This window comes from Mauremys mutica, chromosome 2 (assembly GCF_020497125.1).
Source record: "Mauremys mutica isolate MM-2020 ecotype Southern chromosome 2, ASM2049712v1, whole genome shotgun sequence".
Taxonomy (NCBI): Eukaryota; Metazoa; Chordata; order Testudines; family Geoemydidae; genus Mauremys; species Mauremys mutica.
The window spans coordinates 143,233,600-143,251,288 of record NC_059073.1 but is presented as its reverse complement, the minus strand read 5'-3'; the positions used below and the strand labels follow the sequence as shown (position 1 = coordinate 143,251,288).

General features: G+C 46.7%; 1 protein-coding gene across 2 annotated transcripts; it reads right to left on the bottom strand.

Moving 5' to 3' along the window:
• Positions 1-2,998: 2,998 nt before the first annotated feature.
• On the bottom strand, positions 2,999-16,399 carry PCYOX1 (prenylcysteine oxidase 1). 2 transcript variants are annotated; one of them, XM_045002970.1, is made up of 7 exons: positions 16,214-16,398; positions 10,211-10,417; positions 7,164-7,338; positions 5,978-6,189; positions 5,394-5,546; positions 4,331-5,000; positions 2,999-3,057 (listed from the first exon to the last, which is right to left on the bottom strand). In XM_045002970.1, exons 1-6 carry the CDS (start codon positions 16,311-16,313, stop codon positions 4,342-4,344), a joined length of 1,506 nt encoding a protein of 501 aa, XP_044858905.1. In that variant the 5' UTR covers positions 16,314-16,398; the 3' UTR covers positions 2,999-3,057; positions 4,331-4,341. The 2 variants fall into 2 exon arrangements, with proteins under 2 accessions (XP_044858905.1, XP_044858906.1); XM_045002971.1 differs by lacking the exon at positions 2,999-3,057 and adding an exon at positions 3,271-3,406 and having other exon boundaries at positions 16,214-16,399.
• Positions 16,400-17,689: the final 1,290 nt, after the last annotated feature.

Here is a 17,689-nt window from a genome sequence, read left to right as displayed (position 1 = left end):
CAAACCATTCCAGCTGGTTCTGATGGTTAAACAGCAGTGTATTTACCATAGTGAACAACTCTAGCACAGTATAATAGATGAACTCCTGCACAGTGAGCTGTTTCCTCCTCATGTGAACTAACATTTATAGATAGTCGAGTTACAGCACAGACAATTTGGCCTCTAGACATGTGATTAATATTGCAATTTTGCTACTGTGGTGCAAAATCTCTCTAACAATGAAATCCTTTAATATGCTAGGGTTTGGCTGACGCATTTGCCCCACCTTTTGCTTTACAAATAGGTGCACCTATTTAATTACACAAAAATCAAAACTAGTTCCATATTAGCTGAATAACTTGCACAGACACATGGTCTGCTGCTACTGGAAATGGACTTAAAAATGCTGAAGAAAGAATATGCCAGTCCTAAGGATCTTCAAAAGATTAAACTATCAATAACTAGCACGAACATAAATATTCTGGTATGAAGGTTCTGTGGCTTTACACTTTTTCTCCACAGTAGATTAGAAGGCACAGACATGACTCATGGAAACAACCTAATCTTCCCAGGAGATGATCATCCTTTAAATAGTAGATGCAAGCCCCCAATGCAGCTTGCTTCTCAATATCGTCCTCTACTCTGGTAGCTTGTTTCAGAGGAAATGTTTATATTTAATTACCTTTTAAACATAGAAAATTCAGTTGGAAGGCTTTACTTATGCTGCTAATAACACTGCATCTTAGTAAAACTGAGTTTTTAAAAGCACAGATTAGGGAGAGAAATGCAAGTGCTAAATGGGGCATAAACAGGGAAGGTAGTCTTATGAAAAGTCAACGGGCCTAATCACATCCATAAGCGTGTGCAAGCTCAAGAAGCCCAGTCAGTTTCAGGTTATTACTGTTGCAAAGATTGAAAGCTAATGGTTGATGAACAGGTGTAAGTGGGGGAAAAAAATCGAAGGACAAATGAAGTATTTCCATAAAGCTTTAATTTTACAAACTACATAGCCCTGAATTAAAAACATTATCAATTTTTTAAAACAAAACCAAATGTGATTCTTCCCCCTCCCACCCCCAATTAACAGTACTTCTTTAGGTACCTTGAATTTCTGTTGAAATTAGACAGGAGGTAGAGTTACAAGTAAAAAACTATAAATTTATGTTGAGTATCCCTCTTTAAACTACTTGTAGGACTTGAGCTCACTAATTGGTTAAAGCAGCCTGATTTTTTAAAAAAACAACTGTCCACTGACAACCATGTATTTCTGCAAACATTTCATAACCTCTCTGGAGCTCTGGTATTTAAAGCAAATAAGATTTAGTTAAGACGTGTTAGATTTACTGTGCTTGATCAGTCTGTGAAAGCTGTAAAGCTATCGAGAATTAAAACATTTAAATTAGCCTCACTTGTAAAAATATGGCCCTAGTGCCCTATGTCCTACAAGCAACAGAATTTACACAAGGTGCGCAATCAAAAGAAACAAAATCCCAAAATTATTCGGATCTCCCTTTTTACTGGATAGCTAGCATGTCTTTGTGATTTTATTGACTGACTTTCATAAAGTTTCTGGTGTCTCTCAACCACTTTGACAAGTTAAGATTCTGTTGCATTAATGTGTTTATCATCAGCATGTGTAGCATTCATACCATCTCCCATGCTCCTACTGTAGCCCGCTATAAAAAATTTTATTTCTCTCTCCTCTTAAATACCCGCTGTATTCACTCACTTGAAAAGCATGCTTTAAAATAAATTACAGTACTGTTAATACATGCCAGGTCAGACAAGTACTCTGTACGGAGATTGTCAAAAACGGGTAAGATTCCAATGTATGAATAATCAAACTTTCAAAAATACAATTGCAGTTCCTTCTGATCCCATGACTTATGGCCTTTTTCAAAGCTGTATATTAACTTCAGCTGGGAAGAAGCCACATTCACTATTTTCCAAATTATATTCAGGTTCTCTACCATAGAACCTAACACTAGAACATAAGAACAACCATACTGGGTCAGACCAAAGGTCCATCCAGCCCAGTATCCTGTCTACCGACAAGTATCAGAGGGGTAGCCATGTTAGTCTGGTTCTGTATAAGCAGCAAAGAATCCTGTGGCACCTTATAGACTAACAGACGTTTTGCAGCATGAGCTTTCGTGGGTGAATACCCACTTAGTCGGATGCAAGTAGTGGAAATTTCCAGGGGCAGGTATATATAAGCAAGCAAGAAGCAAGCTAGAGATAACGAGGTTAGATCAATCAGGGAGGATGAGGCCCTGTTCTAGCAGTTGAGGTGTGAAAACCAAGGGAGGAGAAACTGGTTCTGTAGTTGGCAAGCCATTCAGTCTTTGTTTAATCCTGAGCTGATGGTGTCAAATTTGCAGATAAACTGAAGTTTAGCAGTTTCTCTTTGAAGTCTGGTCCTGAAGTTTTTTTGCTGCAGGATGGCTACCTTAAGATCTGCTATTGTGTGGCCAGGGAGGTTGAAGTGTTCTCCTACAGGTTTTTTGTATATTGCCATTCCTAATATCTGATTTGTGTCCATTTATCCTTTTCCTTAGAGACTGTCCAGTTTGGCCGATGTACATAGCAGAGGGGCATTGCTGGCATATGATGGCATATATTACATTGGTGGACGTGCAGGTGAATGGCTGACCTGGTTAGGTCCTGTGATGGTGTTGCTGGTGTAGATATGTGGGCAGAGTTGGCATCGAGGTTTGTTGCATGGATTGGTTCCTGAGCTAGAGTTACTATGGTGCGGTGTGCAGTTACTGGTGAGAATATGCTTCAGGTTGGCAGGTTGTCTGTGGGCGAGGACTGGCCTGCCACCCAAGGCCTGTGAAAGTGTGGGATCATTGTCCAGGATGGGTTGTAGATCCCTGATGATGCGTTGGAGGGGTTTTAGCTGGGGACTGTATGTGATGGCCAGTGGAGTCCTGTTGGTTTCTTTCTTGGGTTTGTCTTGCAGTAGGAGGCTTCTGGGTACACGTCTGGCTCTGTTGATCTGTTTCCTTATTTCCTTGTGCGGGTACTGTAGTTTTGAGAATGCTTGGTGGAGATTTTCTAGGTGTTGGTCTCTGTCTGCGGGGTTAGAGCAGATACGGTTGTACCTCAGTGCTTGGCTGTGTCTACCGACAGTGACCAATGCCTGGTGCCCAGAGGGAGTGAACTTAACAGGCAGTGATCAAGTGATCTATCTCCTGCCATCCATCTCCACCCTCTGACAAACAGAGGCTAGGGACACCATTCCTTACTCATCCTGGCTAATACCCATTAATGGACTTAACCTCCATGAATGTATCTAGTTCTTTTTTAAACTCTGTTATAGTCCTAGCCTTCACAACCTCCTCAGGCAAGGAGTTCTACAGGTTGGGTGTGTGAACTTCCTTTTATTTGTTTTACACATTTGGCTTCTAAGATTATAATGAAGCTAGAAGGAGAATGAAAAAAAATCAGTAACATTAAAGAACATGCACCCAGACTGCTCCACGCTTTAAAACTAAATACAGAAAACCTCTTTAAAACCAATTTAAAATTATTTTCCTTAAAAGAAGCAAAGTCAAATCTAGTAAAAAGGCTCCCAAACCTTTTCAGATGGTAGGGCATTGCCTCTTTCTACTCGCATAAGACCCCTGTGGCAACAAAAGCAATTGCTTAAAATGGAAAGCTGACACTATGTTAGGAAACCATGGAATTAATTTGTACTGGACTTAACAAAGGTTAGCAGTTGGAAATGAAGTGAGCCAATAACATGGGACCAGACAGCCTCTTACAGGCTAGTTTCAGAATTTGATTTTATCAATTTTTAAAATAAAATGTATATGTTACACCTGGCTCCACATCCCCCTGCCTTTTTCCTATATTTAAGAGTTTCTGTCACACCACAGGAGCCACTAAGGCCTTTTCCTGCAAATATTTAACCACATGCTTACCTGTCAACAAGAGCAGGGCCTAGGTGATTACACATAAACAGGTCCTGATTCAGGAACGTATCCCTATTCAGGACTGCACTTAAGCACATGCTTAACTTTAAATACTTGCTTAAGTGCTTATCTTGAATAGGGATGGGCTTTAGTACATGCTTAAGTGCTTTCCTGAGCTGGGGTCAGAATACATAGGGGAAGGAGAAATTTAAAAATCCTACACCTCTCTGGAATTTTTCCATCTTCACTATTGTGATAGGTAACACTTGTGACTACTGTATCAGGTTAGAGGGGAAAATATTGCCATATATTCATTTTTAACAGTAAGGGGGGCCAGAAAGATGTAGCATTTGATCAATACCATGATCAATTTCCTCTGGCCATCACTGGGCAATCTAGACTCATCAGCCGTGGGGATTTGTCGCTCATACCTGGGTAAAACTCACAGCTCTGTTTTGAGTTTCTCATGTAAATCCTCCTGGTCAATCATGTCCACGTTTCCATACCAGCGATGATAAGAAAGGAGGGCTGCATTTTTGGCGGCAACTGCGCTCATTTCCATGGCGCTTGCCGCCCATTCTATGCCATTAAGGTAGTATATTCTATCGTGCAGGATTATAGGTGGGCATTTGTTTGGGAGACTGTAGTGCGGGTAAGCCAGCCACTTCTTCTCTTTCACAGAGTCATAGGATGAGAAAAGCAAATTCATCTGCTCCTTGGTGAGAGGTTCTTTCGAGAACACTTTCCAAACGGCAGGTCCCATGGGTTGCTTCACTTCCTCGTGTGTGTTTTGGACAGGAGACACAACACCTATACTGTTGATAAATAAGTTGGGATCTTCTGTTGTGAAAATGTTGGCTAAATGAAAGCGGGATGGGTCCTTGTAGCCGAAGAAGGATGGGTTTATGCGCCCATGAACAAAAGTTGCGACAGTCTGATGGTAACTGTCTGAGAACTGTGCAAGGGGCGGGTTAAAGTTCTGGAAGGTGATGTTGGATATTTTACGATTCAGGGGTGTAGCAATGAGAACTATATCGTACATGTCTGTAGCTGACCCTGATGCAGAGTTGTAGCTCACTTCATACAGCTTAACTGTACCTCCTGGAAAAGAAATAATATTTAAGAAAACGCAGAATCCTCCTGGCAACAGGACATGAGTATTTTTTTGGGTTAATGCTTTTGTAAACTAGATTTTGGGGGGGGGGGTAAGAGAGCAGGGGGGATTTTCCCTTATTGGACTAAGAACTTTTGCATCACATATTGCACACCGGATCCTTTATTGACATAATTTAGAACAAGTCTTTCAGACTAGTGATTTTTGGGTGCCCAATTTGACTCCTCATAAGGGGCCTAAAAATCAGACGGGCCCTATTATGTATGTAGTGACCTGAATACCAGGGTTCTTGAGATAGGCATCCAAATGTTTTAGCATAAGCCGATTTCTAGCTTTAAAGCCTTTTCCTCTTAAGACCAAAGAAAGCGAGTGCACCTCACCTGTGCGTTTGGGCCGTGTTCTCTCCTCTATAGAGATAACCGTGCCAGAGATAAGTTGTGCTTTAGAAGCATAAAGAAGGCCAGTGCAGACAAGTTTGTTGCCACCTTTTACTGACCAAAGTCCAGAGTCTGCACCTGCCATAGACACTGCACCTGCCAGGGAAGAGAATGAAATTCTAAACACACTGTTCTAACATCCCATTCACTGAATTAAGCAGGGGACTGATCTTCACTCAGGGCTGGAATAGTAAAATGGAGCTAAGAAAACTATAGGTCACTAGGAAAGTAACACACAATACTTGCTAAAAATAATGGTACCAAACAGCTACTGAACAATTTGCTTTCCTATCGGAATATCACAGTGAGAGACGATACTGTTGAGCAACAAAAGTAATCCCCCTTTCCTTAAGGCTGAATGCATCGCCTTCAAAGCCTACCCATGACTAGAGAGCAAGAATCCTAAGAATGAAGCCAGAGTTTTCACTATAGCACAACAGAGGTCACAACACCCAGCCCTTTAATGACAGCTCCATCTGTCAGTAGAAACAGAACTATGTAAGTATGGAAGACAATTAAACACACACCTACAAACCCATTAATGTTGACACCTTGGCCATAATTGACTCTCATGATTGGAGTAACGATCTCATAGATAAACTTCTGGGAGAAGCCAGCCTTCTGCAAAGTCTCATCAATGGTCCGATTCAGCATCTGGATAAAGTCATTCCCTCCAAGCGCATGAAACAAGCCCTCCATGCTGCTGAAGGAGTAGTCATGAGACTGATAGCGGTAGATTCTTTATGCAAAAGGAGAAAGACATAAATCAATTAATAAGACTAATTTAGACTATACAGATTAGCACAGAACAATTAATTTGCTGTCACTGACTTACTGTAAATGAAAAACATTTACAGAAATAGCAAAATTTCTGAGTGCATTTCCAGTTTTTCGTTTTACTCTGCAAAGACCAGTATGCGGAGGGGGTCTGACCATTTTAGATTCTGTCTTCTGTCCCACTGCTCCCTCCTGACAACTGAGATCAGCTGTAGTGTTCGTGCTGATAGTCCTTGGAGGGGCGTTCTTGGGAACTGGAGACAAGGGATTCTCAATGGGACCATCAGAATCTCTTAACCTTCAGAAACAAGGGACAAGGCTCATCTTGCCAGCCAAACGATTGCCTAACACATCTAAAACAAAGCCCTTTTGGGTCTTTTCATAAGTTTCCTGACTTCTTTCCAGGTGGGTGGGTGCTTTTGCTCACTGCAGGCAGTTATAAATTAACGTCTGTTTCTGTGTTTTATGCACCCAAATGCCAGTGTGATGGACACACTACGTTAGGGCAAACTGTACTGATGACTCCTTTCGCTCAAAATTATATTGTCTGGTTTACACTGTACAATGTACAAGTGGTGATTGCTGTGTTTGTGCTTACTACTACAAAGTAGCACTGTTTAAACGGCAATCCTGTTTTAATTAGAACAGTTTACAAAGTAAAATGGCAGGCAACAAAAACTACTCGTAGAGATCACCCCACTGCCATGCGGAATGAATCCTGGGTTGCCCTAGCTATATTGCGACATATGCTCATAGGAAAAAAGACCCAAGAAGATCACAGAAGAGAAACAGAAAGAGGGTAAAAAAAAACCCAAAACCCTCAACTGCCACTTCTTTATTAAATGTTTCCACAGCATTCATCATCATAGATAGTACCTCCCAGTTTTTAATCACTCCAGCAGGAGAATTAATTTAGTTCAGGCTTTACATTGTTACCTCATAAACTTGTCCAAGATATCTTCCACCCACATGTTCATTCGCAGAGGATTGAATCCATAATGCCAGAGAAGTTTCAGAATATTGATAATGTACCAGCTACTCTCCTCAAACACAAATTCATCTCCATTGTAAATGCCCAGAAGGCCATGTCGGTTCTCAGGAACAGAAAGTCCTGCAAAGGAAAGAAATATTTGCCATAAGCTAACAGGGCCTGCTGGCATAATTTAAAAAGGAACAGGTCTATCTATTGCACTGTACTGCTTCAGGAAGCATAAAAGACGCATCATTATAAGCAGCAAAGAATCCTGTGGCACCTTATAGACTAACAGACGTTTTGCAGCATGAGCTTTCGTGGGTATTCTTGCATCCGAAGAAGTGGGTATTCACCCACGAAAGCTCATGCTGCAAAACGTCTGTTAGTCTATAAGGTGCCACAGGATTCTTTGCTGCTTCTACAGAACCAGACTAACACGGCTACCCCTCTGATACTTGATCATTATAAGCAGTGACAAGTGTGATAATTTTGACTTACCAGTTCAAACTGTCTAGATTTTTATTATTTCCTTTTAAAAACCTTAGCAGCAAAGCTGGCTCTGAAAAAATGTGAGTGGCGCCCCAAGAGTGCAGGAGTTCTAAATGACTTCCTCTAAGATTATACCAGGATTATTTCAACTCAAGTAAACAATAATGTAATGAGCAGGATAGTGTGTATGTTCAGTATTGCCCTTGAGTGGAGAGAATCAAAGCTATTCAAACAGACCCTGAGCTGCTAACAGAGATTTCCTTTCAGCTCAAGTACTATGAACCTGGGCTTTGAATCAAGAAGCTCTGAGTTGTAGTCTCTGTCTAGCTTTAAAATTCAGAGTGGCTCTGGTATACAGTATAGCAATAACCAGGAAGTTCATGGATTTGTTACAATATATCTTAGATATTTTGCTGTGGTCATCCCATTTAGTCAAGAGCACCTAAACACTTAGAAGGAACAGAGGGATTGTAGTGGGGAGGTTACCCGCTTCTGCGCTTCGGGGCTTAAAACAGCCCAGGAGAGGGCTGGGGCTGGGGCAAGAAGCCTAGGCTGACTGGGGAAGGGAGGCTCAGCTGTGGCCAAGGCCCAACTGGCCCCTATAGGAGGCAGTGAACCAGGAGCTCACTCAGTCTCTGTCTGTAGAGGGAGAAGGGCTTGGCTGCTGCAGGATTAGCGGGAACCTAGATTTGGAGCAGGGCTGGGAGCTCTGGCCTGGAAAGCCCCAGGCTGTAGGTCTATTAGGTACTGGGTTGCAGGGGACAGCCCATGGGCAGGCTGAGGCAGCAGATCCAGAACCCCCTTTGCCTATGATGAGTGGCATACACTGTAGTTTGCCCCAGTGAGCGGGGGCTAGATGGGGACTGGCAGTAGCCTAACCCTGAAGTATAGTGGGGGGGGGGGTCCCCTGGGAGGGGGAGACCCTGAGACTGAGAGGGTTCTACAAGGGAGGGGCAGAAACCCAGTAAAGGGGTACTGGGTCCTGGGAGGGACCCAGGGGCCAGAGTGAGGTAAGGTGCATTACTGTCCTGCAGAGGGCACTCCTGGCTGGAAAATGAGCTAATTCCCGAGGATGACCAGCAGGAGGCGCTGCAGGGGTGAGTCCGCACCCTCACAGGGATATTGCAAAAAAGCCTAGAAACAAAAATCAAGCGGCCCAACCCTCTAAAGTAACATCATATGAGTAAAACACATTATTTGTTTTGTTTATAACAATCACCAAACTGACTCTAAGTTTTGTTAGTTGGGCAGATGTAATGGAATACACCCCTGGGTTCACGTTATACACACTATTGTAATAATCTTTGTACAAGATATACCTTGTGAGGTATCATTTGAAAACTCTTTACTTGCAGATCAGTAATGTCATGGTAAAATGTGTGCAACAACGTAACCTCTCAAGGTCCCTTCAGGTCCTATGATTCTCTCTAGTCCTGTTCCCCGAACTTCCTGCATAAAGTTATACATTTCCCCTGTATGATGTTAAAAATACATGTTTAGACTCATGTAGCACAAACTGGTCAAAGGGACCTGTCTTAACAAAGGAGAGTATGCTTGTCTTAATTTGCATTTAAGCAGTAAACAGACTCATCAAGGAGAAGGGGAGAAATGAGAAAATAAAGAAAGCTCCCATAAATGAAAAAGACCAGCAGAGACCATCCTTCCACCCACTTTGTCTCCTGGTTCTCAGCTGAATGTTTTCAAGAGGGGGCTGAAACTATAAAAAGCAAACACATCTTTGCCCACCTCATTCTCTGCACCTGAGACAAGAAAGGAACCAGCCTTTGGACTCTGTGGGAGGAGTCCTGACCCAAAGAGTTTGGTCAATAAAACTCTTGGAAGCATATGGTGAGAAACTTTGCTTGAATTCAATATTGTTTGTTAAATTAGGCACTAGAAAGCATTTTATCTTAATTTTTCTTGAAACCTTTGTAACTTTTATGCCTCATTACTTGTACTCAAAATCTTTCTCTTGGTAGTTAATAATCTTGTTTTATTGTTTTTTCCAGTGTGTTTAAGTTAGTGTCCAGGTAACTCTAAGATAATAGGCTAGTGTATACTATTTCCTTAAAGGAGTAACAGACTTAGTATATTTGGTCTGTCCAGGATAGGACGGGACAGTACAAGACATATTTCTGAGGGGAAATCCAGGACTGGGAGTGTGTTGGGATCACCCTGCAGTATAACCAAAGCTGGTGAGATCCAGCGTGTGACTGGCATGCTGAAATTACACAAACACATCTGGGAGTGACCTGCATGCTGGAAGGCTGTTTGTGAGTAGTCCGGGTTGGAGGTTACATCAGCAAGACACTGCAAGGCACTCCAGGTTAGAAGGCAGGGGTGACACACTCCTCCACTGGTCTGGATTGCACTCCAGTATGTCACAGCAGTCTGATGGATTGTCCTTTCATGTATACCAATGTAACACCATTGACTTAAATTGATGTTTCTCCTTATTTGCATTGGTGTGAGTGGAGAAATGAGCCCAGTAACTTCTGCTCCTTAGGAAAAACTCACATACCTAGCTCCTTGACGAAATGCTTCATATGTAGGTTAAGAGGATGGATGATGGACCCTCCTGCTTCATAGTCTTTTCCTTCCACGTTTATAGTAGCCAAACGGCCCCCCACCGTTCCTTTCTCAAACACATCAATCCGTACATCTTTCCCAAACTTCTGGCGTAGAAAATAGGCTGCTGAGGTGCCCCCAATACCAGCTCCGATAACAGCTGAAAATACATTTTAAAAGGAAGTTATTTTCCCCACTTTAGCTAATTTCCACGGCACGTCCCAAGTCTCTGAATTCAGGCAGCCCTCCTGCTAGTGTCAATTGTGGCTCTCTTCTTCCAGTACTGTCTCTATTGTTGAGACTATAGAGACGGAGTTTTCATTTTGAGGGTAGAAATTTCAAAAGCGCCTACGTGATTTGGGCTCCTAAATCTCTTCTGTGCTTTTGAAAATCCCACCCTAAATTCTTTAAAGCCACAACCCTTCAGCTGAACATTAATTTGAGAGCAGCAGGAACCCACTCCAAAGGCCTCAACTACACTATAGAATTAGTCAACTTAACTATGCCACTCAGGGGTGGGAAAAATCCACAGCTGTGAGTGGTGCAGTTACGCCAACCTACCACCAATGTAGCAAATTCTTCCATTGACCTATCTACTGCCTCTCTGGGAGGTGGATTACTTATACTGATGGGAGATCCCCTCGCATTGGCAGTAGTAGTGTCCACACTGAAGTGCTACAGTGGCACAGCTGTGCCTCTATAGCATTTCAAGTGTAGACAAGCCCAAAGATTGAGTTGCTCACATCCACATGGTAACATGTATCATGTATGTAATGTAACTGGCTGTGTCATGTAGCTGGTTCAGCAAATGTTGGCAAATTTTGCTGCAGGGCAGGGGTTGCAGCATCAATTAGTAATTCATATTTATCATTTATGGTAGCAAGATGAGGGACTTGCAAGCACTTGATGGACTTGGGCAAGTTGCTTAGGCCCAGATCCACAAAGGTATTTAGGCTCCTAACTTCCTGGACCTTAGGCTCTCTGTGTTTCTCAAGGTATCCCCATACTATAGAGACTATTTCTGTGTAGCCACGTCAGCATAGCTATGCCAATAGAGCCCCCCAGAGTAGATGCAGGCTCCACTAAGAAAAAGGGTTTTCCGGTCAGTATAAGGCCACCTCCTCCCCGAATGAAGTTACCTCTGTTGACAGAAGTCCCCTTCTGTTGACAGAGCTCCAGCTACACTGGAGCTATGTCAGCGTAACTACATTGGTCAGGGGTGTGGTTTTTTCACACCCCTGACGGAAGTATCGCTTTCCAGTGCAGACCAGGCCTCAGTTCCCCATCCGTACAACAGGGCAGTGCTGTTCTCCCCATCTCACCAGAGCATGGTGAGGATAAATACAGTACAGACTGAAGCACTCAGATGGCAATAATGGGGGCCAGATAAGTTAAATACCTTAGATAAACGTGTATAAGCCTACCAAAATCCCAGCATAGACAGTGCTAGGTAGAGACTACCATCTCTTGGGGATGTGGACTGCGTAGCCTCATTTGCAAATGAATGAGAGAAAAAGAAAAAAAAAACACTCAGGCCTGGACTACACTAGGCTTTTATATCAGTATAACGACGTCTCTCAGGGGTGTGAAAAATCTACACCCCTTAGAAACGTAGCTATACCAACCTAATCCCAGTGTAGACAGCATTACGTTGCTGAAAGAATTCTACTACCTCTCGGGGAGATGGATTACCTGTGCTGACTGGAGAACCCCTCCCAGCAGCATAGGTAGTGTCGCAGTGCATGTGCAGCCGCGTAGTTGCGCTGCTGTAGCACTTTAAGTGTAGACAAGCCCACAGATTATTCAGAAGACAACACATTGATATGTTGTAGGAGGTATTAGTATAAGGTGGATAGAAAAATGGTATTAGTATAAGTATAAAAACATGCAAAGTGAGTGTATTAGTATAAGGTGGATAGAAAGCTGGCTAGATCATCAGGCTCAATGGGTAGTGATCAACGGCTCCATGTCTAGTTAGCAGCCGGTTTCAAGCGGAGTGCCCCAAGGGTCGGTCCTGGGGCCGGGTTTGTTCAATATCTTCATTAACGATCTGGAGGATGGCATGGATTGCAACCTCAGCAAGTTTGCAGATGACACTGAACTGGGAGGAGTAGTAGATATGCTGGAGGGTAGAGAGAGGATACAGAGGGACCTAGACAAATTAGGGGATTGGGCCAAAAGAAACCTGATGAGGTTCAACAAGGACAAGTGCAGAGTCCTGCACTTAGGATGGAAGAATCCCATGCACTGCTACAGACTAGGGACCGAGTCGCTAAGCAGTAGTTCTGCAGAAAAGGACCTAGGGGTTACAGTGGATGAGAAGCTGGATATGAGTCAACAGCGTGCCCTTGTTGTCAAGAAAGCTAACGGCATTTTGGGCTGTATAAGTAGAAGCATTGCCAGGGATGTGAACATTCCCCTCTATTGGGCATTGGTGAGGCCTCATCTGGAGTACTGTGTCCAGTTTTGGGCCCCACACTACAAGAAGACTGTGGAAAAACTGGAAAGAGTCCAGCAGAAGGTAACAAAAATGATTAGAGGCTGAAGCACATGATTTATGAGGAGAGGCTGAGGGAACTGGGCTTATTTAGTCTGAAGAAGAGAAAACGAGGGGGGATTTGATAGCTGCTTTCAACTATCTGAAAGGCAGTTCCAAAGAGGATGGATCCAGACCAGAGGTAGGCAAACTACAGCCTGTGGGTCACATCAGGCCCGCAGGACCCTCCTGCCCAGCCCCTGAGCTCCTGGCTCGGGAGGCTAGCCCCCGGCCCCTTCCCTGCTGTTCCCCCTCGCCCTCAGCCTCAGCACACTGTGCCGCCGGCACAATGCTCTGTGTGGTGGGGCTCTTGCAGAGCCGCAGCCGGACCCAGTGCTCTGTGCTGCATGGTGGCGTGGCTGGCTCCAGCCGGGGGGCACGTCTGCCTCTCCCGGTGCTCTGGGCGGCGTGGCTGTAGCCAGCCTGTAAGGGGGCAGAGGAGTTTGGGGTGGTGGTCAGGAGGCGGATAGGGGCAGGGCGGTCAGAGGGTGGGGAACAGGGGGTTGAATGAGGGCAGGGGTCAGGAAGCAGTCAGGAAGGAGGGGGAGTTGGATGGGGCAGTGGGGGGCAGTCAGGGTGAATGGGGGGTTGAATGGGGACAGAGGTTCCGGGTGGGGGCAGTCAGGAATGAGAGGAAGGATTAGATGGGGCAGTCAGGGAACAGGGAAGGGTGGATGGGGCAGGAGTCCCAGGGGGGCTATCAGGGGGCGAGAAACGGGGATCGGATAGTGGACAGCCTCCCCTCACGGGCCCTCCATAGAATTTCAGAAACCCGATGTGGCCCTCAGGCCAAAAAGTTTGCCCGCCCCTAATCTAGACTGTTCTCAGTGGTACCAGATGACAGAACAAGGAGCAATGGTCTCAAGTTGCAGTGGGGGAGGCTTAGGTTGGATATTAGGAAACACTATTTCACTAGGGGGGAGGAATAGCTCAGTGGTTTGAGCATTGGCCTGCTAAACCCAGGGTTGTGAGTTCAATCCTTGAGGAGACCACTTAGGGATCTGAGGCAAAAATTGGTCCTGCTAGTGAAGGCAGGGGGCTGGACTAGATGACCTTTCAAGGTCCCTTCCAATTCTAGGAGATTGGTATATCTCCAATTATTACCTTAGTAGGGTGGTGAAGAACTGGAATGGGTTACCTAGGGAGGTGGTGGAATCTCCTTCCTTAAAGGTTTTTAAGGTCAGGCTTGACAAAGCCCTGTCTGGGATGATGGGGATTGGTCCTGCTTTGAGCAAGGGGTTGGACTAGATACCTCCTGAGGTCCCTTCCAACCCTGATATTCTATGAATACACACTCAGCTGTTCTCAGGTCACTCTCTAAGTGCTGGTCTACGCTAGAAAGTTAGGTCAATCTAGCTACATCCTTCAGCAGTGTGAAAAATTCTCATCCCGAGAGATGTAATTAAGCCTACCTAAATCCCACCATAGACAGTGCTAGGTAGAGACTACCACCTCTTGGGGATGTGGATTAACTACAGTGACAGGAGAACCCCTTCCATTACTGTAGTGAGTGTCACCAAAGAAGCACTGCAGCTGTGCCACTGTAATGTTTTAAGTGTAAACAGTGTCTGCAACAGGCCATACCACCAATACTGGTTTATTCAACTCAGTCAGCTAGGCTCCATAATTACATCTTGGGCCTGCACTGTCTTGCTCCTTCGGCAGTAGCCATCTGCACCAGCATGAAAACATGCAAAGTGAGTGTAAAATGCTACCACACCAGAAGGGTAGTATGTTCCACCATCTTGCACTGGGGCAAATGACTGCACAAAGTGCAAGGCACCAGAGACACAAGACTCGTTTCTTCAAAGTTTGTGTGTTTGGTGGGAAACTATTGAGAACATAGACTCCAAAGGGCAAAGAAAGTAATAAACAACTATGAATCCAGGAAATATTTTAAAGCTCAGTAACAGAGTCTCACAAATTTCAAAACTAGACATCTAGTCAATATCACGGGTTTCACTTAGGTTTTTGTTACAGACGGAACTACGCCAAACACGGAAATTCAAGGGTCTATGAACAATGGAGAGTTTCCTGAATTTTGTGGTTACTTATAGGATTTTTGTGAGCTGAAACAAAACCATGGCTCCAAACTATCCCAAACAACAGGCATGTCTCCAATAATAATTAATCTATATTTTTTAACATCTTACAATTATTAGAAATGGAAATGGTCTGTTTTGTTTACTGTTGGGTTTGCTTTTAAAAAAATATGTCGTGCAGGGGATTAAGTAAGGAACAAGTATCTGGCACTGCTATTTCCATATGCAAGTGCAGTCCATAAAGGGGAGTTGTGAGCAGGAGGGAGCGAACAAGATTAAGGGCCATTATCTACTTCTTATAGAGTGCCACTGCCAGCTTTGAGTGGCCTAGGGGGCACACGGGCCCTAGATAAAGCATTAAGTGAGGAGTGACTGCACTGACCCACTGCTCTGCTTTTTCCCATCCTGAGCCAGTTACTCCAGGTCCACCTCCTGCCCTCTCACCCCAGACATCCGAGTCACCCCCCTTCCCCTCTCCCTGGCAGCTTGTCCCCAGACTCCTTATCCTTGCCCCACTCCCCCAGTAACTGTGCCTTAGACCCATCTCTCCACCCCTCTCACCAGCAACTGTGCCACAGAACCAGCGCAGTCGCCCAAACCCAGGGACTGACCTGCCTGTCCCCGCAGCCCCCCTAAAGTCCCCTCCCCGAGCCCCCCACCCCAGATCCCCTCCCCCTCTCCCCAGCAATGGAGACCCAGCCTCCCCAAGCCCTCCACCCCAGATCCCCTCCCCCCAGCCTCCCCGAATCCCCTCCACCATAACCCCCACCCCTCTCCCCCGCAGCTAGGCGCCAGCCTCCCTGAACCCCCTACCCCAGCCCCCCGTCCCCAGCCTCCCCGAATCCCCCACTCCAGAGCCCCTGCCAGGGCCGCCCAGAGGATTCCGGGGGCCTGGGGTCTTCAGCAGCAGGGGTCCCTTCCGCTCCGGGACCCGCCGCCCAAGTGCCCCGAAGACCCGCAGCGGGGACCCCCCGCTGCCGAATTGCCGCTGAAGCGGGACCCGCCGCCGAAGTGCAGCTCGGTCTTCGGAGGTAATTCGGCGTTGAAGGGCTCTTCGGGGCACTTTGGCGGCGGGTCCCGGAACGGAAGGGCCCCCCGCCGCCGAATTACCGCCGAAGACCGAGCTGAACTTCGGCGGCGGGTCCCGCTTCGGCGGTAATTCGCGAAGACCGGGAGCGGAAGAAGCTCCTGGGCCCGGCCCTGCAAGAGTTTTCCGGCCCCTCCGGAGCGAGTGAAGGACCCCGCTCCGGGGACCCCGAAAAACTCTCGTGGGGGCCCCTGTGGGGCCTGGGGCAAATTGCCCCACTTGCCCCCCCCCCCGGGCGGCCCTGGCCCCTGCCCCGCAGCTGGGCCCCAGACCTGCCCCCCCCCCCCGTACCTATCTTGCCGGGCGGGTAGCGCAGCTCACTGGCCCCCGGCGCCCCCCGCCAGAGGGAGGCCAGGAGCAGGAGCAGGGGCGCAGGCAGCAGGGCCCGCATGCTCGCCCCGGGCAGTGTAACGACCAAACCAGCCGCCGCTCCGGAGTCGCTACTTTGGCTGCACTGAGCATGCGCGCCCGAACTGAGCATGCCCAGTAACCTCCGCTGTCGCCGCCGCTGCCCTCACTTCTACTTCCGACGTGCTGCCTGCGCTTTGGGGGCGTCTAAAAGGCTCAAGGGGGCAAATCGCAGCGGGGGGGCTGCCAGGGTCTGGGCGGGGCGGGGCGGAGCGGAGCGGAGCGGGGTGGGGGGGGTCACGCTGCTGCAGGTAGCGGCAGGAGAGAGGGAGGCTGAAGGGGAAAAATCGGCGGGGGTGGGGGGGTGGTAGCCGGGGTTAAGCCCGGGGGGGAGACGCTGCCAGACCCTGTGCGGGGACAAAACCCCCGTTTAGGGAGGCGGGGGGGGGGGGGGACAGTGGCCGCTCGGGATGAGCCACCTGCCGTGCTCACAGATCTGGGGGTGTCGGGGTTGTGGGGGGGGGGGAGCACAGGCTGTTTTCAGTTCTGCTGCGTGTCAGCCCCGGAGCAGGGGGCGGGTTCCTGGGGCTGGGTCTTAAAGGCACAGGCAGCCCAATTCCTAGACTGTCAAAGCTTAGACACTGCAGCTCCTCTGTATCCTATACAAGTGCTGCGGGGCTGTTACTGCTCCAGCCAGGAGACTGAATGCGGGGAGTGTGGGGAAGTCAGAGAACTAAAGGTCGGTGTGGTGTGGCCCGAGTGTTGCCTGATGTCCAAATTAACAGCACGTTAGATTCTAGTCAGATTCTCAACCTGGGAAGTTTTCACAAGCTTAGGCTTTTTACCCCCTCCATAAAGACTAGAACCAGGCCGGCTGAGAATCCCTTGGTTGTCAGGCAGACAGAGTTCCATTCCTTTGTTCGTGCGCTCATTCCTGGGATAGGGGTAGCCGAACTAGAGAGAGCAATTGTGAATATTTCTGCAGAGCTTGAGAAAGCAGCCAATGCGTCAATAGATGCATTCCAGAAACTGCAATGGGAGATTGATGAAGTAGCAGAAGTGGCTTTGCAAAATAGACATGTGTTAGATGCTATGAATGCTGAAATGGGGGGGGGCTTGTGCTCGCATTGGGGAAAAATGTTGTTTTTATGTTAATCACTCTGGCTTAATTGAAAAGGATTTACAAGCTATTAAGAATGCTGCTGTTGTATTTCATGCTGTATCTCTTGATCACACCTTTAGTTTTGAGGACCTCCTCCCAGACCTTGGGTCTTGGTTCACTGGCCTTTTCTTGGTTCACTGGCCAAGTTGCTTACAGTAATGGCATATATCATCTGCTTCAGGCTCTTCCGGGTCGCAGTGGGAAGAGCTGGCGGGGCTCCCCCTCCCTCCCACAAACTCTGCCTCTCACATTTTGAT

Excerpts from the sequence above, each read along its gene's own strand:
- PCYOX1 (XM_045002971.1), bottom strand. The coding sequence starts at position 16,313 with ATGCGGGCCCTGCTGCCTGCGCCCCTGCTCCTGCTCCTGGCCTCCCTC. Across the intron at positions 10,418-16,213 it reads CTACCCGCCCGGCAAGATAG|CTGTTATCGGAGCTGGTATT; the intron begins GTACGGGGGGGG and ends ATGTATTTTCAG. Across the intron at positions 5,547-5,977 it reads CAACATTAATGGGTTTGTAG|GTGCAGTGTCTATGGCAGGT; the intron begins GTGTGTGTTTAA and ends CTTCCCTGGCAG.